This window comes from Scyliorhinus torazame, chromosome 9, assembly GCF_047496885.1.
Source record: "Scyliorhinus torazame isolate Kashiwa2021f chromosome 9, sScyTor2.1, whole genome shotgun sequence".
NCBI classification, from domain to species: Eukaryota; Metazoa; Chordata; class Chondrichthyes; order Carcharhiniformes; family Scyliorhinidae; genus Scyliorhinus; species Scyliorhinus torazame.
The window spans coordinates 16,255,644-16,277,918 of NC_092715.1; the positions used below are offsets into that span (position 1 = coordinate 16,255,644).

The following is a 22,275-nucleotide window of genomic DNA, read 5'->3' on the forward strand; positions in this document are numbered from 1 at the left end:
TGAACTGCCCTGCTAGGCACAGTGTTAATATGGCTAGTCCAGTTCAGTTTCTGATCGATGGTCATCCCCCACGATGTTGATTGTGGGGATTCAGCAATGGTGATGCCATTGGATGTCAAAGAGCGATGGTTAGATCCTCTCATAGAACATACAGTGCAGAAGGAGGCCATTCGGCCCATCGAGTCTGCACCGACCCACCTGCATCCCATCCCCGTACCCCAATAACCCCTCCTAACCTTTTTGGACACTAAGGGCAATTTAGCATGGCCAATTCACCTAACCTGCACGTCTTTGGACTGAGAGGAAACCAGAGCACCTGTAGGAAATCCACGCAGACACGGGGAGAACGTGCAGACTCCGCACAGACAGTGACCCAGCGGGGAATCGAACCTGGGACCCTGGCGCTGTGAAGCCACAGTGATAGTCACTTGTGCTCCGTGCTGCCCTCTTGTAGGAGATGGTTATTGCCTGGCACTTGTGAAACTTGCCACTTGTCAGCCCAAGCCTGGATATTGTCCAGGTCTTGCTGCATTTGGACATGAACTGCTTCATTATCTGAGGAGTTGCGAATGGTGCTGAACATTGTCCAGTCATCCACAAACATCTCCACTTCTGACCTACTGATTGAAGGGAGGTCATTGATCAAGGAGCTGAAAATGGTTGGGCCTAGGACACCATCCTGAGAAACTCCTGCAGTGATGTCCTGGAGCTGAGATGATTGACCTCTAACCACCATCTTCCTTTGTGCCGGGTATGATTCCAATCAGTAGAGAGTTTTTCCACTGATTCCCATTGACTGCAGTTTAGCTGGGGCTCCTTCATGCCATAATCGGTCAAATGCTGCCTTGATGTCAAGGGCAGTCAATCTTGCCTCACCTCTGGCATTCAGCACTTTTGTCCGTTTTTGGACCAAGGCTGTAATGAGATCAGGAGCTGAGTGACCCTGACGGAACCCAAACTGAGCGTCCGGGAGTAAGTGCTGCTTGATAGCACTGTTGATGACTCCTTCCATCACTTTGCTGATGATGGAGAGGAGACTGAGAGGGTGGTAATTGGCTGGATTGGATTTGTCCTGTTTCTTGTGTACAGGACACACCTGGGCAACTTTCCACATCGCTGAGTAGATGCCAGTGTTGTCGCTGTACTATAAACAGCTTGGCTCGGGGTGCGGCAAATTCTGGAGCACAAGCTTTCAGTACAATTGCCGGAATATTGTCAGGGCCCATTGCTGTTGCGGTATCCAATGTCTTCAGCTGTTTCTGGATATCTTGTGGAGTGATTTTACAGGGCTGTGGAGATGGCAGGAGAGTGGGACGAGCCGAGTTACTCTTGCAGAGAGGTGGCATGGAGATGAGGCCTAAATGGTCTCTTTCTGATCTGTAAGGATTCTATGATTCCACACTGCAAAGGTAGGTGATTTGGACACCCTTCCTCTTTCTGTTTGAGCCATAATCACAGCTCAGTCTCAGTTAATGTACCAAGGTTACTCAAAATCTGGTTCAACCTGAGGGAACCTCTATGGAATCAGCTGGTGTCATGGTGTGGAATTTGTGTTTGGGGTCCAAGGCGATTGCTTCATTCCTCCCAATGTTTCACTGAAGGAAATTGCAGCTCACCAAGACTGGAATGTCAGACAAGCTGTCTGACTGACGCTGAGCAGTGGAGTGGGGAGATGGTGTGGGCTAGAGCTGGGTGTTGTGAGGATATCTGTCGATAATGTCAGGTAAGATTGGAATGTAGAGGAGGAGTACGAGAGATGTTTCTCCGTGGGCTGTGCGGGGGGGGAGTTAGGAGGATTTCCTGGGTCCAACCTTAGGAGCTAATTATGGAGCATTGGCAAGCATTGTTGGAATATTTTGAGATTTTTTTGACGGTGATATCTATATGCCTGATAAGCTGGCAAACGAACTCTTGGTACACTAAAATAGTAAATGTGCAATCTCTGTGCTCCTGGAGCAGATGATATTGAGCAAGGAACAATCTAAAGTAGAACTCCTGAATTGGAAGAGGGCTAACTTCAATGGGATGAGAGGGAACTCGCCAAGGTAAAATTAAACCAAAGACGGACAGGAAAAACTAATGAACAACAGGTAATCTCTAATAATAATCTTTATTGGTGACGCAAGTAGGCTTACGTTAACACTGCAAGTAGGAGGTGCTTCAGGTGAGGCTAAGTAACTTCCCACAAGGGAAACCAAAGCCAGGGCTCGTTTGATAACGAGGGAGGTAGAGATTATGATGAAACAGAAAAGGAGAGTGTTTGCTACATGTCAGGTGAAATCCTAAAGTGACAGATGGGTAAAATGCAATAAGTTGTGTGGGGAAGTGTAGAGGAAAATAAGACTGGCAATTTGAGAAGGGAATTGCAATTACCATAAAAGAAAAAGAAAAACTCATTAAAATAACAAGTGGGTAGATAGAGGCTGGTTAGGCTGGGGCTGTTTTCCCTGGAGCAGAGAAGGCTGAGGGGGGATCTTACTGAGGTGTATAACATTTTCAGGGATAGAGATAGGGTAGACAGGAAGAAACTTTTCCCCTTGGTGAAGGGGTTAATAACCAGGGGCATAGATTTAAGATAAGGAGCAGGGGATTTAGAAGGGAGTTGAGGGACAACCTTTTCATCCAGAAGGTGGTGGGAATCTGGAACTAACTGCCTTAAAGGTTGGTAGAGGCGGGAACCATCACAACATTTAAGAAGTATATAGATGAGCACTTGAAATGCCACAGCACACAAGACTACGGACCCAGTGCTGGAAAATGATATTAGAATAAATAGGTGCTTGAGGGCCAGCACATACGATGGACCTAAGGGCCTCTTTCTGTGCTGTATAAATTTTATGACTATGCAGTGGGTGGGGCTCATTCGCGATAGGTGCAGGGCAAGGCAGGAATGCATAATGAATGAGCATTTTGTATCAATGTTCACTAAGGAAGAGAAGCTGGCAAGGTACCAATAGAGGTGGTGATGGGAGAGGTAATGAAGGGATGGGAATTGCGAGGCAGAATGTACTGAAAAAGACTGTCTACGCTCAGAGTGAAGGTGGGATGTAAGTGCCGCCTGATAGCATTGTCTGGGGCAGTGATTGACTGGATGGGATGGGATGTGTCCTTTTTTTTCACAGGACATTCGTGGGCAATTTTCTAAATTATCGGGTGCATGCCAGTATTGCATCTGTACTGGAACAGTTTGGCTGGAGAACACGGGTCTTTGGTGCTGTTGCTAGAATGTTATCCATAACCGTTGCAGTATTCAGTTTATTTAATAATTTCTTCAAATCACACACACTGAATAGAATTGGCTGAAGATTGGCACCATGGATACTTGGGGCCTCAGGAGGAGGCCAAGATGGATCAACCACTTAGCATTTCTGGCTGAAGGTGGCTGCAAATGCTTCAGCTTTGTCTTTTGCGCTGATGTGCTGGGTCCCCCCCCCCATCTTTTAAGATGGGATATTTGTGGAGCCGCCTCCTCCTCCTATTTGTTCCATTTTTACCACCATTCACAACTGTCTGCGGCAGGACTGCAGGGCCTAGATCTGATCTGGGTTTGGCAGCTATACCCTTCAGGATGCAACCATCATAGCCAGTCATGGTCCTGAATGACTCTCTTATGGACTGATCTGATCTCTTCACACATCTTCTCTACTGAGTAACACTGCATTCTATGCTCACCCATTGCCTGTGTCTATGTGTTTACATTGTGTAATATGTATGCCCTATGTTTTTTTCATGTATGGAGTGATCTGTCTGGACTATACGCAGGACAACACTTTTAACTGTACCTCGGTACACGCGACTTTAAAGCAAATCCAGTCTTATGCTAACCAAGCCACTCTTAGTAATGGAGATTGAAGTTCCCCATATAGAGTACATTTTGTGCTTGTGCCACCCTCAGTGCTTCCTCCAACTGGTGCTCACCATGGAGGTGTACTGATTCTTCAATGGAGGGAAGGGGGGAGCTGGTAATCAGGAGATGTTCTTTCTCGTTTTGGATCTGATGCCATGAGACTTCATGGGGTCCAGAATCAATGTTGAGAATTCTCGGGGCATCTCCCTCCCAACTACATACCACTGTGCCACCAACTCCCTGACAGGACCAAGGCCTGGTGGTGTTGGTGTCTGGGACATTGTGATAAGGTATGATTCTTTGACTATGACTGTGTTTGACTCCTGATTGACTAACCAAGGGGAGGCTGATTAGTAACCCAGAGACCCACAGTCAGATGGTGAAATTCGAATTCAATAAAAATCTGGAATTAAATAATGATGACTATGAATCAATTTTTGTAAAACCCACCTGGTTTGCTAATGTCCTTCAGGGAACGGTACTGCCAAATCTAGACCCCCTAGTTGTCTAGCGGAATACAGGGGACGATCAAACAGAAAAAGAAGGCTTACAATAGGCAGAAAGAACTAAGCACTGCAGAAAGCCTAGATAAGTAGAGGAAATGCAGGGAAGGAAATAAGGAAATCAAAGCGAGATTAGCAAATAAAAAATGAAGAAAACCCAAAGATATTTTACCAATATATTAATGATAAAAGTTAGTTAAAGAAAAAGTGGAACCTATCAGAGATGAGGAAGGGAACTTGTGTGTAGATGCAGAAGCTGTGGGCAAGGTTTTATTTATTTATTTAAATAAATTTAGTGTGCCCAATTCTTAATTTGTTTTCCAATTAAGGGGGCAATTTAGTGTGGCCAATCCACCTACCCTGCACATCTTTGGGTTGTGGGTGAAACCCATGCAGACATGGGAGTGCAAACTCCACACGGACAGTGACCCGGGGCCGGGATCGAACCCATGTCCTCGGCGCCGTGAGGCAGGAGTGCTAACCACTGCGCCACCGCACTGCCCCGCGGGAAGGGTTTCAAATGAATATATTGTCTCGGTGTTCAGAAATGAAATGGATGATGCAGATATAGTAGTCCAGGAGGAACACTGAGATATTTGATGGAATAATACAGAGAGTGGAAGCACTCGTAAGGTTGGAATCCTTGAAAGTTGATAAGCCGTCAGGGCCAAATGGATTGTTTCTGAAGCTACGGAAGGAGGTCAGGAAGGAGCTAGCAGATGCTCTGAGGATAGCTTTCCAATCCTCACTAGATACAGGGGAGGTGCCAGAGGACTGGAGAAATGTGAACATGGTTCCATTGTTTAAGAAGGGATCGAAGGAAATGCCAAACTATTATAGGCCAATTAGTCTTATCTCAGTGGTGGGCAAATTAGTAAAATCAATCCTGAGAGTTAGGATTATCTGTAACATAGAAAGGCACGGACTAGTCAGGGATAGTCAGCATTGATTTGTTAAAGGAAGGTCTTGCCTCACAAGTTTGAGGAAGTGACAAGAAGGGTTGATGAAGGTAGTGCAGTGGATGTTGTGTACATGGATTTTAGCAAGGCGTTTGACAAAGTCCCACATGTCAGATTAGTCAAGAAAGTGGGCAGCACGGTAGCATAATGGTTAGCACTGTGGCATCACAGCGCCAGGGTCCCAGGTTCGATTCCCTGCTGGGTCACTGTCTGTGCGGAGTCTGCACGTCCTCCCCGTGTGTGCGTGGGTTTCCTCCGGGTGCTCTGGTTCCGCCCCACAGTCCAAAGATGTGCACGTTAGGTTGATTGGCCATGCTAAATTGCCCGTAGTGCCCAAAGAAAGGTTAGGAGGGGTTATTGGGTTGGGGGATAGGGTGGAAGTGAGGGCATAAGTGGATCGGTGCAGACTCGATGGGCCGAAGGCCTCCTGCACTATGTTCTAAAAAAAAGTGAAAGCCCATGTGATACAGGGCAATGTGGCAAACTGGATAAAATGTTGATTTCTGGTCGATGGCTGCCTTATAATTGGAAAGTTGTTTCAAGTGGTGTTCCACTGGGCTCTGCGTTGGGACACTTACTGTGTTCTATATTAACAATCTGGATGTGCATGTGGGGGGCATGATTGGGAAATTTGCAGACGACACCAAGATTGGCCGGGTGGTGAACAGTGCAGAGGATAGGTATAATCTCCAAAATGATATAGATGGTTTGGTGGAGTGGGCGATAAAGTGGCAGGTGGAATTTCATAATCTTTATTGTCTCAAGTAGGCTTCAAATGAAGTTACTGGGCAAAGCCCATAGTTGCCACATTCCAGTGCCCGTTCGGGTATACTGAGGGCAAATTTAGAATGTCCAAATTACCTAACAGCATGTCAGGACTTGTGGGAGGAAACCGGAGCACCCGGAGGAAACTCGCACAGATAAAACAGGGAAGTGTGAGGTCATGCATTTTGGCAGGTTCAAACAGTTACAGGGAGTTTACAATAAATGGGAATATACTGAGCTGGGTAGATAAAGTGAGAAATCTTGGCATACAAATACACAGAAAACAGGAAAGGAGAGGTCACCCTGTTGGGAGTTTTTTATAGGCCTCCTAATAGTTCTAGGGATGTAGAGGAAAGGATGGCGAAGATGATTCTGGATAAGAGCGAAAGTAACAGGGTAGTTATTAATGGAGACTTTAACTTCCCAAATATTGACTGGAAAAGATATAGTTCGAGTTCAATAGATGGGTCGTTTTTTGTACAGTGTGTGCAGGAGGGTTTCCTGAAACAATATGTTGACAGGCCAACAAGAAGCGAGGCCACGTTGGATTTGGTTTTGGGTAATGAACCAGGCCAGGTGTTGGATTTGGAGGTAGGAGAGCACTTTGGGGACAGTGACCACAATTCGGTGACGTTTACGTTAATGATGGAAAGGGATAAGTATACACCGCAGGGCAAGAGTTATAGCTGGGGGAAGGGCAATTATGATGCCATTAGACGTGACTTGGGGGGGATAAGGTGGAGAAGTAGGCTGCAAGTGTTGGGCACACTGGATAAGTGGGGCTTGTTCAAGGATCAGCTACTGCGTGTTCTTGATAAGTATGTACCGGTCAGACAGGGAGGAAGGCGTCGAGCGAGGGAACCGTGGTTTACCAAGGAAGTGGAATCTCTTGTTAAGAGGAAGAAGGAGGCCTATGTGAAGATGAGGTGTGAAGTTTCGGTTGGGGCGATGGATAGTTACAAGGTAGCGAGGAAGGATCTAAAGAGAGAGCAAGGAGGGGACATGAGAAGTATTTGGCAGGAAGGATCAAGGAAACCCCAAAGCTTTCTATAGGTATGTCAGGAATAAATGAATGACTAGGGAAAGAATAGGACCAGTCAAGGACAGGGATGGGAAATTGTGTGTGGAGTCTGAAGAGATAGGCGAGATACTAAATGAATATTTTTCGTCAGTATTCACTCAGGAAAATGATAATGTTGTGGAGGAGAATGCTGAGCCCCAGGCTAATAGAATAGATGGCATTGAGGTACGTAGGGAAGAGGTGTTGGCAATTCTGGACAGGCTGAAAATAGATAAGTCCCCGGGACCTGATGGGATTTATCCTAGGATTCTCTGGGAGGCCAGGGAAGAGATTGCTGGACCTTTGGCTTTGATTTTTATGTCATCATTGGCTACAGGAATAGTGCCAGAGGACTGGAGGACAGCAAATGTGGTCCCTTTGTTCAAAAAGGGGAGCAGAGACAACCCCGGCAACTATAGACCGGTGAGCCTCACGTCTGTAGTGGGTAAAGTCTTGGAGGGGATTATAAGAGACAAGATTTATAATCATCTAGATAGGAACAATATGATCAGGGATAGTCAGCATGGCTTTGTGAAGGGTAGGTCATGCCTCACAAACCTTATTGAGTTCTTTGAGAAGGTGACTGAACAGGTAGACGAGGGTAGAGCAGTTGATGTGGTGTATATGGATTTCAGCAAAGCGTTTGATAAGGTTCCCCACGGTAGGCTATTGCAAAAAATACGGAGGCTGGGGATTGAGGGTGATTTAGAGATGTGGATCAGAAATTGGCTAGCTGAAAGAAGACAGAGGGTGGTGGTTGATGGGAAATGTTCAGAATGGAGTACAGTCACAAGTGGAGTACCACAAGGATCTGTTCTGGGGCCGTTGCTGTTTGTCATTTTTATCAATGACCGAGAGGAAGGCGCAGAAGGGTGGGTGAGTAAATTTGCAGACGATACTAAAGTCGGTGGTGTTGTCGATAGTGTGGAAGGATGTAGCAGGTTACAGAGGGATATAGATAAGCTGCAGAGCTGGGCTGAGAGGTGGCAAATGGAGTTTAATGTAGAGAAGTGTGAGGTGATTCACTTTGGAAGGAATAACAGGAATGCGGAATATTTGGCTAATGGTAAAGTTCTTGAAAGTGTGGATGAGCAGAGGGATCTAGGTGTCCATGTACATAGATCCCTGAAAGTTGCCACCCAGGTTGATAGGGTTGTGAAGAAGGCCTATGGAGTGTTGGCCTTTACTGGTAGAGGGATTGAGTTCCGGAGTCGGGAGGTCATGTTGCAGGTGTACAGAACCCTGGTACGGCCGCATTTGGAGTATTGCGTACAGTTCTGGTCACCGCATTATAGGAAGGACGTGGAGGCTTTGGAGCGGGTGCAGAGGAGATTTACCAGGATGTTGCCTGGTATGGAGGGAAAATCTTATGAGGAAAGGCTGATGGACTTGAGGTTGTTTTCGTTGGAGAGAAGAAGGTTAAGAGGAGACTTAATAGAGGCATACAAAATGCTCGGGGGGTTGGATAGGGTGGACAGTGAGAGCCTTCTCCCGCGGATGGAAATGGCTGGCACGAGGGGACATAACTTTAAACTGAGGGGTAATAGATATAGGACAGAGGTCAGAGGTAGGTTCTTTACGCAAAGAGTAGTGAGGCCGTGGAATGCCCTACCTGCTACAGTAGTGAACTCGCCAACATTGAGGGCATTTAAAAGTTTATTGGATAAACATATGGATGATAATGGCATAGTGTAGGTTAGATGGCTTTTGTTTCGGTGCAACATCGTGGGCCGAAGGGCCTGTACTGCGCTGTATTGTTCTATGTTCTATGATCAGCCGGGTTGGGGGGCTTCCTACCCCCCCCCCTTATCGATTAGCCATCCCCTTTTTCCAGCTCCTCACCCGGTTCCCACGCAGCTGTATCTCCCCCAGGCGGTGCCCCCCCCCCCCGCCCATCCCCTCCCATACCAGCTCCCCCCTCTCCCCAGCAGCAGCAACCCAGTAATCCCCCCCCCGCCCCCGCTAGATCCCCCGCTAGCGTAATTACTCCCCCCATGTTGCTCCCAGAAGCCAGCAAACTCTGGCCGACCTCGGCTTCCCCCCGTGACCTCGGCTCGCACCGTGCGACGCCCCCTCCTTCCTGCTTCTCTATTCCCGCCATGATTATCATAGCGCGGGAACCAAGCCCGCGCTTCTCCCTTGGCCCCGCCCCCAATGGCCAACGCCCCATCTCCTCCACCTCCCCTCCTCCCCCCATCACCACCTGTGGAAGAGAGAAAAGTTACCACATCGCAGGATTAGTACATAAAACTCCTCTTTCCCCCCTTTTTAACCCCCCTCTTTGCCCCCCACATTCGCCCCACCACTTTGTTCAAACGTTCTTTTTAATAACCCGCTCATTCCAGTTTTTCTTCCACAATAAAAGTCCACGCTTCATCCGCCGTCTCAAAGTAGTGGTGCCTTCCTCGATATGTGACCCACAGTCTTGCCGGTTGCAGCATTCCAAATTTTATCATCTTTTTATGAAGCACCGCTTTGGCCCGATTAAAGCTCGCCCTCCTTCTCGCCACCTCCGCACTCCAGTCTTGATAAACGCGGATCACCGCGTTCTCCCATTTACTGCTCCGAGTTTTCTTTGCCCACCGAAGGACCATTTCTTTATCCTTAAAGCGGAGGAATCTCACCACTATGGCTCTGGGAGTTTCTCCTGCTCTCGGTCCTTGCGCCATCACTCGGTATGCTCCCTCCACCTCCAACGGACCCGCCGGGGCCTCCGCTCCCATTAACGAGTGCAGCATCGTGCTCACATATGCCCCGACGTCCGCTCCCTCCACACCTTCAGGAAGACCAAGAATCCTCAGGTTGTTCCTCCTTGCATTGTTCTCCAGTGCCTCCAACCTTTCCACACATCGTTTCTGATGTGCCTCATGCGTCTCCGTCTTCACCACCAGGCCCTGTATGTCGTCCTCATTCTCGGCTGCCTTTGCCTTCACGACCCGAAGCTCCCGCTCCTGGGTCTTTTGTTCCTCCTTTAGCCGTTCGATCGCCTGTAGTATCGGGGCCAACAGCTCTTTCTTCGTTTCCTTTTTGAGCTCTTCCACACAGCATTTCAAAAACTCTTGTTGTTCAGGGCCCCATGTGAAACTGCCACCTTCCGACGCCATCTTGGTTTTTGCTTGCCTTCCTTGCCGCTGTTCTAAAGGATCCACTGCAATCCGGCCACTTTCTCCTCCTTTTTCCATCCGTGTCCAGGGGGAACACCCTTCTGGTTTACCGCACAGTGTTTTTAGCCGTCAAAATTGCCGTTGGGGCACCTATCAAGAGCCCAAAAGTCCCTTTCACCGGGAGCTGCCGAAACGTGCGACTCAGCTGGTCATCGCCGCACCCAGAAGTCCTTTTTAAAGTATTTTTATTGGCATTTTCAATTTTACATATTAAAACTTTGCGTCCGATATTTACAGTTTATGCAATTCTTATGTACAGACAATTTTTCTTGATATATCCTCTTCCTCTCCCCCTCCCCTTCCTCCATGCTTCTTCCTGTGGTTCCCCTGAGTTTCCTCCACCCCCCCCCCCCCCCCCCCCCCACTTCCCTTTGTACCTCTTAGTGTTGTGTATTTCTGTCTAGCCTCCCCCGTCTCTCACTCTTTCCTTGGTCGCTGCTTTGAGGAAGCCTTCTTCCGACCCTCGGATGTTGTACTTGAACTTCTCCAGATGGAGAAATTCCGCCAGGTCTGCCAGCCAGTCTGCAGCTGTGGGTGGTGCTGCTGATCACCAGCCGAGCAGGATTCTCCGGCGTGCGATTAGGGAAGCGAAAGCAAGGGCGCCGGCCCCCTTCCCCCTGTGTGGTTCTGGCTGCTCCGATACCCCGAAGATTGCCACTCTCGGGCACGGCCCCACCCTCACCCCCACAACCTTGGACATTGCCTCGAAGAAGGCTATCCAGAACCCTACAAGTCTGAGGCAAGCCCAGAACATGTTTGTGTGGTTAACTGGGCCTCCCTGGCACCGTTCACATTTGCCTGCCACCTCCGGGAAGAACCTGTTCATTCGGGTTCTGGTCAGGTGCGCTCTGCACCACTTTAAACTGCATGAGGCTGAGCTTTGCGCAGGAGGACAGGGAGTTGGCCCTGCTCAGTGCTTCGCTCCAAAGTCCCCAGCCCAGTCCCCCCCCCCCCCCCCCCCCATTTTCATCTGGCTTCGTCCAGTGGTAGTCTCGCCCTGTCCAGTAGCTGTCCGTAGATTTTCCCGCAGTTCCCCTCTTCCTTACTGTCTGTGTTTATCAGGTCCACTAGTAGGGTGGTCTCAGGGGCCCTGGGGTATCCTATTTTCTCCTTGCCGAGAAAGTGCTTCACCTGAAGGTGCCTAACAAAGAACAAAGAAATTACAGCACAGGAACAGGCCCTTCGGCCCTCCAAGCCCGTGCCGACCATGCTACCCGACTAAACTACAATCTTCTACACTTCCTGGGTCCGTATCCCTCTATTCCCATCCTATTCATGTATTTGTCAAGATGCCCCTTAAATGTCACTATCGTCCCTGCTTCCACCACCTCCTCCGGTAGCGAGTTCCAGGCACCCACTACCCTCTGCGTAAAAAACTTGCCTCGTACATCTACTCTAAACCTTGCCCCTCTCACCTTCAACCTATGCCCCCTAGTAATTGACCCCTCTACCCTGGGGAAAAGCCTCTGACTATCCACTCTGTCTATGCCCCTCATAATTTTGTATACCTCTATCAGGTCTCCCCTCAACCTCCTTCGTTCCAGTGAGAACAAACCGAGTTTATTCAACCGCTCCTCATAGCTAATGCCCTCCATACCAGGCAACATTCTGGTAAATCTCTTCTGCACCCTCTCTAAAGCCTCCACATCCTTCTGGTAGTGTGGCGACCAGAATTGAACACTATACTCCAAGTATGGCCTAACTAAGGTTCTATACAGATGCAACATGACTTGCCAATTCTTATACTCAATGCCCCGGCCAATGAAGGCAAGCATGCCGTATGCCTTCTTGACTACCTTCTCCACCTGTGTTGCCCCTTTCAATGACCTGTGTACCTGTACTCCTAGATCTCTTTGACTTTCAATACTCTTGAGGGTTCTACCATTCACTGTATATTCCCTGCCTGCATTAGACCTTCCAAAATGCATTACCTCACATTTGTCCGGATTAAACTCCATCTGCCATCTCTCTGCCCAAGTCTCCAAACATTCTAAATCCTGCTGTATCCTCCGACAGTCCTCATCGCTATCCGCAATTCCACCAACCTTTGTGTCGTCTGCAAACTTACTAATCAGACCAGTTACATTTTCCTCCAAATCATTTATATATACTACAAAGAGCAAAGGTCCCAGCACTGATCCCTGTGGAACACCACTGGTCACAGCCCTCCAATGAGAAAAGCATCCTTCCATTGCTACTCTCTGCCTCCTATGGCCTAGCCAGTTCTGTATCCACCTTGCCAGCTCACCCCTGATCCCGTGTGACTTCACCTTTTGTACTAGTCTACCATGAGGGACCTTGTCAAAGGTCTTACTGAAGTCCATATAGACAACATCCACTGCCCTACCTGCATCAATCATCTTAGTGACCTCCTCGAAAAACTCTATCAAGTTAGTGAGACACGACCTCCCCTTCACAAAACCGTGCTGCCTCTCACTAATACGTCCATTTGCTTCCAAATGGGAGTAGATCCTGTCTCGAAGAATTCTCTCCAGTAGTTTCCCTACCACTGAAGTAAGGCTCACTGGCCTGTAGTTCCCGGGATTATCCTTGCTACCCTTCTTAAACAGAGGAACAACATTGGCTATTCTCCAGTCCTCCGGGACATCCCCTGAAGACAGCGAGGATCCAAAGATTTCTGTCAAGGAAAGTTCTTGTCCTGTCCGTAGTTCCAGGTCCTCCATCAGTTCGCTCAGTGTCGCTAGTCTGTCTCCCACGTGTAAGCCCCTAATTGTTAGCGTCCCCCTTTCTGTGTCCATTTTATGAAAGTGGTGTCGCGCATGGCTAGTGGGAATTTATGGTTTCTGTGGATGGGGGACACCTCAGTCAAACCGAAATGTTGCCTCATTTGGTTCCATGTCCTTAGTGCAGCTACCACCACTGGGCAGGATTTGTGTTTCGTCGGGCGGGGGTGGTCGGGAATATGGGAGAGCTGCCGTAGCGAGGGCCCGGAGGGTCTATCCCTTGCAGGAAGATTCCTCCATCCTCACCCATTCAGTGGTGGGTTTGTGTATCCATGCCTCACTCTCTCTGCCGTTGCTGTTTTCTCCTCTGCAGTGTTGATTAGGGGATTCTTGGATTCTTACCCCCCACCACACAAACGCCATGATCATGAAAACGAAATGAAATGAAAATCGCTTATTGTCACAAGTAGGCTTCAATGAAGTCACTGTGAAAAGCCCCTAGTCTCCACATTCCGGCGCCTGTTCGGGGAGGCTGGTACGGGAATTGAACCGTGCTGCTGGCCTGCCTTGGTCTGCTTTAAAAGCCAGCGATTTAGCCGAGTGTGCTGATCAATGTTCTGGAAGAAGGCCTTGGGGACGAAGATCGGTATGGATCTGAACAGGAAGAGGAAGCTGGGCAGTACGTTCATTTTGATCGTCTGCACTCTCCCCGCCAGGGAGAGCTGCAGTGTGTCCCATCTCTGTCGGGCCTTTTTTGACTTCCTCCACGAGGTTGGTCAGATTCCACTTATGGATCTGTTTCCAGTCCCAGGCCGTCTGGATCCCCAGGTAGCAGACTTTGATTTGTGCTAGTTTGAATGGGAGCCCCTCAAGCTCTGTCCCTCCCCCGTTTGGGTTCACCAAGAATGCCTCGCTCTTGCCCAGGTTAAGTTTATTACGAAAACAAAAAAATGAAATGAAAATCGCTTACTGTCACAAGTAGGCTTCAAATGAAGTTACTGTGAAAAGCCCCTAGTTGCCACATTCCGGCGCCTGTTCGGGGAGGCTGGTACGGAACCAAGAAGATTCTGAACTCTTCCAGGAGCTGCATGATTGTTCTCAAGCCTTTCTGTGGTTCTGAGATGTAGAGGAGCAGGGCATTGCATAGAATGAGACTCTGTGCTCTCTGCCTCCCCTTTGGATGCCGTTCCAGCTTTTTGCATCTGGCAGTGCGATCGGCAGAGGTTCAATTGCTAGGGCTAACCGGAGCGGGGACAATGGGCATCCCTGCCGTGTGCCTCTGCAGGTGGAAGTATTCAGAGCAGGTGGTGTTGGAAAGCTTGCCTTGGAAGAGTTGTACAGGGAGGTGAACCCTGCTTGCCCTAAACCGCTCCAGTACTTTGAAGAGGTACTTCCACTCGACTCTGTCGAATGCCTTTTCTGTGTCCAGGGAGATGTGGGAGGGGGGGTGCTCATTATCACATTCAACAGTCGCCTGATGTCCACAGTTAGCTGCCTACCCTTGACAAAGCCCGACTGGTTGGTCCTCTGTGGCCACCTCTGTTATGCAGTACTCCAGTCTCTTGGCCAGGACTTTCACGCATCTACATTGAGCAGCGAAATGGGTCTGTCTGATCTGCATTCCGGCGGTTCTTTGTCTTTTTTGGGCATCAGCGACATCGTGGCCTGTTTCCATAGAATTTACAGTGCCGAAGGAGGCCATTCGGCCCATCGAGTCTGCGCCGGCTCTTGGAAAGAGCACCCTACCCAAGGTCAACACCTCCACCCTATCCCATAACCCAGTAACCCCACCCAACACTAAGGGCAATTTTGGACACTAAGGGGCAATTTATCATGGCCAATCCACCTAACCTGCACATCTTTAGACTGTGGGAGGAAACCGGAGCACCCGGAGGAAACCCACGCACACACGGGGAGGATGTGCAGACTCCGCACAGACAGCGACCCAAGCTGGAATCTAACCTGGGACCCTGGAGCTGTGAAGCAATTGTGCTAACCACCATGCTACCATGCTGCCCCTTAGTTGTGTTAGCATAGGAAGCAGGGTGCCCTCGCAAGCGAGTCTGTGAACATGTCCTTTAGATGTGGGGCCAGGGCTTGTGTGTACTTCTTTATAGAAGTCCACCGGGAACCCGTCTGATCCCAGTGCCTGCCCCACCTGCATGATGGAGCTGATGCTCTCCATGATTTCTCCCAGATTTATTGGTGCTTCCAGTTCCCCCTGCCTGTCCTCCCCCACAACTGGCATAATCCAGTCCATCGAGGAACTGTTTCACCCGGCGTCCCCGTCAGGGGGCTCGGGAGTGTACAGCCTTTGGTAGAAGGTCCCAAATGCCCGGTTGACCTCTTGCTCGGTTACCAGTCTGCCTCCATTCATTCTTATCTGCGCTATTTCCCTCGTGGCTGTCTGCTTTCTCAGCTGGTGAGCCAGTAGGTGGCCATCAAGGAACCCTAGCAAAACCCGAGTCAATGGGAATCAGGGGGAAATTCTCCGCTGGCTAGAGTCATACCTGGCACAAAGGAAGGTGGTGGTGGTAGTTGGAAGTTAATCATCTCAGCTCCAGGATATCACTGCAGGAGTTCCTCAGGGTAGTGTCTTGGGCCCAACCACCTTCAGCTGCTTCACTAATGACCTCTCTTCCATCATAAGGTCAGAAGTGGGGATGTTCGATGATGACTGCACAATGTTCAGCACCATTCGCAACTCCTCAGATAATGAAGCAGTCCCTGTCCAAATGCAGCAAGACCTGGACAATATCCAGGCTTGGGCTGACAAGTGCAAGTTACATTCGCACCACAAACGTGGTAGGCAATGACCATCTACAAGATGTGGCTACCAGAGCAAGTCAAAGATTAGGAATCCTACGGCGAGTCACTCGCCTCCTGACTCCCAAAGCCTGTCCGCCATCTACAAGGCACAAGACGAGTGGAATGAGATAATACGAGATAAACCAGACTAAGCTAGAGTCACTAACGACATGGACACTTGTCAGTTGTGGCAATATAATGGGCTACAAAACAAAGCCGAGTCGAATCCCTGGCAACCCCCACCCAATGAAAATGCATTCTATGCTCGTTTTGAGCAGGAAGCCAACAAACCGTTTACAATTGCCCCAACAGCCTCGGACACACCCATACCTACTGTCACAGCCTCAGAAGTCAGATCGGCCTTCTTGAAAGTGAACCCACGGAAAGCAACGGGTCCTGATTGGGTCCCTGGCAGTGCACTCCGATCCGACGTGGACAAACTGCTGGGTGTGTTTGCGGACATCTTCAACCTCTCCCTACTCCGTTCCGAGGTCGCCACCTGCTTCAAGAAGAGCACCATCATACCAGTGCCAAGAAGAACCAGGCAACGTGCCTCAATGACTGCCACCCGGAGGCCTCGACACCGATCATTATGAAGTGTTTCGAGAGGTTGGTCATGAGACACAGCAACTTCGTACTCCCAGAATGCCTTGAGCCCCTGCAATTTGCATACCCCTACAACCGGTCACAGCAGACGCCATCTCTCTGGCCCTACACTCATCCCTGGAGCATCCTGACAACAAGAACTCCTATGTCGGACTCCTATTCAGTGACTGCAGCTCCGCTTTCAACACCATAATCCCAGCCGAACTCATATCAAAGCTCCAAAGCCTAGGACTTGGCTCATCCCACTGCAACTGGATGCTCGACTTCCTGACCCATAGACCACATTCAGTAAGGATAAACAACAACACCTCCTCCACAATATTCAATACCGGGGCACCGCAAGGCTCTATACTTGCCCCCCTACTATGTTCCCTGTACACACATGACTGGCAAAATTTGGCGCCCAACTCCATCTATACGTTTGCTGTCGACACGACCATAGTGGGTCGGATCTCAGAACAACGAAGAGTCTAGAGTACAGGAGGGAGATATAGAGAACTCAGTGGCGTGGTGCAATGACAATCTCCCTCAACATCAGCAAAACTAAAGATCTGGTCAATGACTTCAGGAAGTAAAGTATGGTACACACCCCTGTCAGCAACAATGGTGCCAAGGTGGAGATGGTTGACAGCTTCAAATTCCTCAGTGTACCCACTATGTGGTCCTGTCCTGGATAACCACCTCAACGCTCCTCCCAAGAAAGCATAACAGTGCCTATACTTACTCAGGAAACAAAGGAAATTTGGCATGTCCTCATTGACTCTTACCAATGTTTATAGATAAACCATGGAAAACATCCTATCATAGATTATCATAGAATTTGCAGTGCAGTGCAGTATCTGGCTACATCACAGCCTGGTATGGCAACTGCTCGGCCCAAGGTTGTACACAGAGCCGTGAACACAGCCCATCATGCGAACCCGCCTCCCATCCATTGACTCTGTCTACACCTCCCGCTGCCTTGGGAAAGCGTGCAGCATAATCAAAGACCCCTCCCATCCAGATTATTCTCTCTTTCACTCCTTCCATTGGGTAGAAAATACAAAATTCTGAAAACATGCACCATGCTAGGGGAGATGTTGGTGCAGTGGTGATGTAACTGAACCAGTGATCCAGAGGCCCAGGCTGACGCTCTGGGGGCACAGGTTCAAATCCCACCACGGCAGCTGGTGGGATTTATATTTTTATGGGCAGCACGGTAGCATTGTGGATAGCACAATTGCTTCACAGCTCCAGGGTCCCAGGTTCGATTCCAGCTTGGGTCACTGTCTGTGCGGAGTCTGCACATCCTCCCCGTGTGTGCGTGGGTTTCCTCCGGGTGCTCCGGTTTCCTCCCACAGTCCAAAGATGTGCAGGTTAGGTGGATTGGCCATGATCAATTGCCTTAGTGTCCAAAATTGCCCTCGAGTGTTGGGTGGGCTTACTGGGTTATGGGGATAGGGTGGAGGTGTTGACCTTGGGTAGGGTGCTCTTTCCAAGAGCCGGTGCAGACTCGATGGGCCGAATGGCCTCCTGCACTGTAAAGTCTATGATAATCTATGAAACAGATTCAAAAACAGCTTCTTCCCCACTGTTACCAGACTTCTGAATGGCCCTCTTATGGACTGAACTGAACTCTTATCACATCTTTTCTAGAGTAGTACTGCACACAATATGCTTCACCCAATGTTAGGCCTATGTATTTACATTGTGTATTTATCGTATGTCCTATATTTTTCATGATGTGGAGATGCCGGCGTTGGACTGGGGTGAGCACAGTACGAAGTCTTACAACACCAGGTTAAAGTCCAACAGGCTTGTTTCGATGTCACTAGCTTTCGGAGCGCTGCTCCTTCCTCGGGTGAATGAAGAGGTCTGTTCCAGAAACACATATATAGACAAATTCAAAGATGCCAAACAATGCTAGGAATGCGAGCATTAGCAGGTGATTAAATCTTTGATCTGTAAAGATTTAATCACCTGCTAATGCTCGCATTCCTAGCATTGTTTGGCATAGTGACATCGAAACAAACCTGTTGGACTTTAACCTGGTGTTGTAAGACTTCGTACTATATTTTTCATGTATGGAACTTCTGTCTGGACAGCACACAAAACAATACTTTTCACTGTACCTCCGTACACGTGATAATAAATCTGTATCTAATTAAATACTCTCCACTTGTCTGGTGAGTGCAGCTCCAACAACACTCGAGCTCTATATCATTCAGGGCAAAGCCCGCTCGATTGTTACCCCTTCCACAAACAATCCCTACACCATGATGAACAATGGCAGCCGTGTGTACCGCCTACAAGGTGCACTGCAGTAACTCAACAAGGTTCATGAGGCAGTACCTTCCAAACCCGCGACCACTACCATCTTGAAGGTCAAGAGCAGCAGATACCTGGGAATCCCACCACCTGGAGGTTCCCCTCCAAGTCACTCACCACCCTGACTTGGAAATATATCACTGTTCCTTCACTGTCGCTTGGGAAAGATCCTCAAACACCCTCCCTAACAGCACTGTGGGTGTACCTAAACCTCGGGGACTGCAGCGGTACAAGAAGGCAACTCACCATCACCTTTTGAAGGGCAACTAGGAATGGGCAGTAAATGCTGGTCCAACGAGCGACGCCCACATCCTATAAATTAATTTTTAAAAATGACAATTCCTGTTAGTCAGAATCTTTACCCATTGGCTGTGAAGCCTTGAATGCACCTGTCACACAGCTGTCGTCTTGTTGAAAATGCTCCATGTGAGGAGTTTAATTACCACTGACGTTATCAGGTGGAGTTGTACATGTGTGGCTGAAATGCTCATGGATTATTTAACATTTAGGCTGGCAGTCTGTCTCACCAAGTCCAGCTCATTTATTTAGCCCTGATTGCAATTTCCCCCCTCATTGCCTGGTTTATCTTTTTGGTCTGAGGGTTCGAAGGATCCTTCATCAGCTCCCCTGTCTCCTTATTAGGATGGCTGTGTTGAATTCTGTTTTATAATGCTCCAATATAACACGTGGGTCATTTTATTATGTTAAAGTCACTATTAAAATGCAGATTTTTGTTGGGTAAATCCTGACAGGATCTGATAGTATCAGCAAGTTGAGTATATTTGTGACTGAACAGGATTACTGAGGCTTTCCAGCTGTACTCTGTACTCACAGACCTCTCTGTGCTGTACCTGTCCTGGGAGTGTTTGATGGGGTCAGTGTAGAGGGAGCTTTACTCTGTATCTAACCCCATGCTGTACCTGTCCTGGGAGTGTTTGATGGGGACAGTGTAGAGGGAGCTTTACTCTGTATCTAACCCCATGCTGTACCTGTCCTGGGTGTGTTTGATGGGGTCAGTGTAGAGGGAGCTTTACTCTGTATCTAACCCCATGCTGTACCTGTCCTGGGAGTGTTTGATGGGGACAGTGTAGGGGGCTTTACTCTGTAGCTAACCCTGTGCTGTACTTGCCCTGGGAGTGTTTGATGGGGACGATGTAAAGGGAGCTTTACTCTGTATCTAACCCCATGCTGTACCTGTCCTGGGAGTGTTTGATGGGGACAGTGTAGAGGGAGCTTTACTCTGTATCTAACCCCATGCTGTACCTGTCCTGGGAGTGTTTGATGGGGACGATGTAAAGGGAGCTTTACTCTGTATCTAACCCCATGCTGTACCTGTCCTGGGAGTGTTTGATGGGGACAGTGTAGAGGGAGCTTTACTCTGTATCTAACCCTGTGCTGTCGCTGTCGTGTGAGTGTTTGATGGGGACGGTGTAGAGGGAGCTTTACTCTGCATCTAACCCCGTGCTGTACCTGTCCTGAGAGTGATGGGGACGGTGTAGAGGGCGCTTTACTCTGTATCGAACCCTGTGCTGTACCTGTCCTGGGAGTGTTTGATGGGGACAGTGTAGAGGGCGCTTTACTCTGTATCTAACCCTGTGCTGTAGCTGTTGTGAGTGTGTTTGATGGGGACGGTGTAGAGGGCGCTTTACTCTGTATCCAACCCTGTGCTGTAGCTGTCGTGTGAGTGTTTGATGGGGGCGGTGTAGAGGGAGCTTTACTCTGTATCTAACCCCGTGCTGTACCTGTCCTGGGAGTGTTTGATGGGGACGGTGTAGAGGGTGCTTTACTCTGTATCTAACCCAGTGCTGTATCAGGGTTCAGTGAGTGTAAGTGAGAAATTTAGTGGAGAATTATTTTTGGGGTGCTCCCGGAGCTGGTGGGAGGAACTCGGAGCAGAAAAAAATCGAGACCAATTTTTCATTTTGTAATTTTGCAGATAGCATCAGCCGAGGGCAAACGGCATTGGGACCACATGACCAGTATCTGTCACACAGCACAAACACTGCCATGGTTAAGCCACAGAGGATGGAAGTATTCACCATCCAATCAAAACTATCAGCCAGTGCACCAGAGTTCTATCCACCAGGCTTTGTGGCGGTGAGTATGGAGATAAGGTATGGTTTAGCAGCCTGTTCACCTGCTGAAAGCACAAAAAGATTAAATATTGTTCAGATGCTTCTAACTTGTTCTGGTTGGTTTAAGGCTGGAGTGCTGCTCAAATTCATGGAGTCACCTGTCCCGGACAGCCAAGGTCTCGGGTCCTGTGGTTGCAATGACTTGATCATTCCCAGCCTGACCGTGATCCAGGCAACAGGGTCATCAAATCAGGTAGCACAGCCGGAGGCTAATTTGGCTCACCTTTCCCATTCATCGTGTTTGTTATATTCAAATATCAAAAATAGTGATGAAGAATTTGCCATGGCCTTAGATCTTTTTCGAATCATAGAATCCCTACAGTGCAGAAGAAGGCCATTTCAGCCCATCGAGTCTGCACTGACCCTCTGAAAGAGCAACCCTCCAAGGACCATTCCCTTTCCCGATCCCTGTAACCCCACTGAACCGACACTTGGGGCACTAATGGCCAATTCTAGCATGGCCGACCCACCCAACCTTCACATCTTTGGACTGTGGGATGAAACCGGACCACCTGGGTCACATTGAGATCCAAAAAGACGAGGTGTTGGGTGTCTTAAAAAATATTAAGGTAGATAAGTCCCCAGGTCCTGATGGGATCTACCCCAGAATACTGAAGGAGGCTGGAGAGGAGATTGCGGAGGCCTTGACAGAAATCTTTGGATCCTCACTGTCTTCAGGGGATGTCCCGGAGGACTGGAGAATAGCCAATGTTGTTCCTCTGTTTAAGAAGGGTAGCAAGGATAATCCAGGGAACTACAGGCCGGTGAGCCTTACTTCAGTGGTAGGGAAATTACTGGAGAGAATTCTTCGAGACAGGATCTACTCCCATTTGGAAGCAAATGGACGTATTAGTGAGAGGCAGCATGGTTTTGTGAAGGGAGGTCGTGTCTCACTAACTTGATAGAGTTTTTCGAGGAGGTCACTAAGATGATTGATGCAGGTAGGGCAGTGGATGTTGTCTATATGGACTTCAGTAAGGCCTTTGACAAGGTCCCTCATGGTAGACTAGTACAAAAGGTGAAGTCACACGGGATCAGGGGTGAGCTGGCAAGGTGGATACAGAACTGGCTAGGCCATAGAAGGCAGAGAGTAGCAATGGAAGGATGCTTTTCTAATTGGAGGGCTGTGACCAGTGGTGTTCCACAGGGATCAGTGCTGGGACCTTTACTGTTTGTAGTATATATAAATGATTTGGAGGAAAATGTAACTGGTCTGATTAGTAAGTTTGCAGACGACACAAAGGTTGGTGGAATTGCGGATAGCGATGAGGACTGTTGGAGGATACAGCAGGATTTAGATTGTTTGGAGACTTGGGCGGAGAGATGGCAGATGGAGTTTAATCCGGACAAATGTGAGGTAATGCATTTTGGAAGGTCTAATGCAGGTAGGGAGTATACAGTGAATGGCAGAACCCTCAAGAGTATTGAAAGTCAAAG

General features: G+C 48.8%; 1 protein-coding gene across 1 annotated transcript in view; it reads left to right on the plus strand.

Annotated features, from left to right (window-relative positions):
* The window catches only part of LOC140429076 (polyadenylate-binding protein-interacting protein 1-like), a 63,283-nt gene that overhangs the window by 6,677 nt on the left and 34,331 nt on the right, over positions 1–22,275 (plus strand). Inside the window, exon 2 of the mRNA XM_072515631.1 lies at positions 20,640–20,800. Coding sequence (XP_072371732.1) covers positions 20,640–20,800 — 161 coding nt within the window. The remainder of the gene's footprint in view (positions 1–20,639; positions 20,801–22,275) is intronic.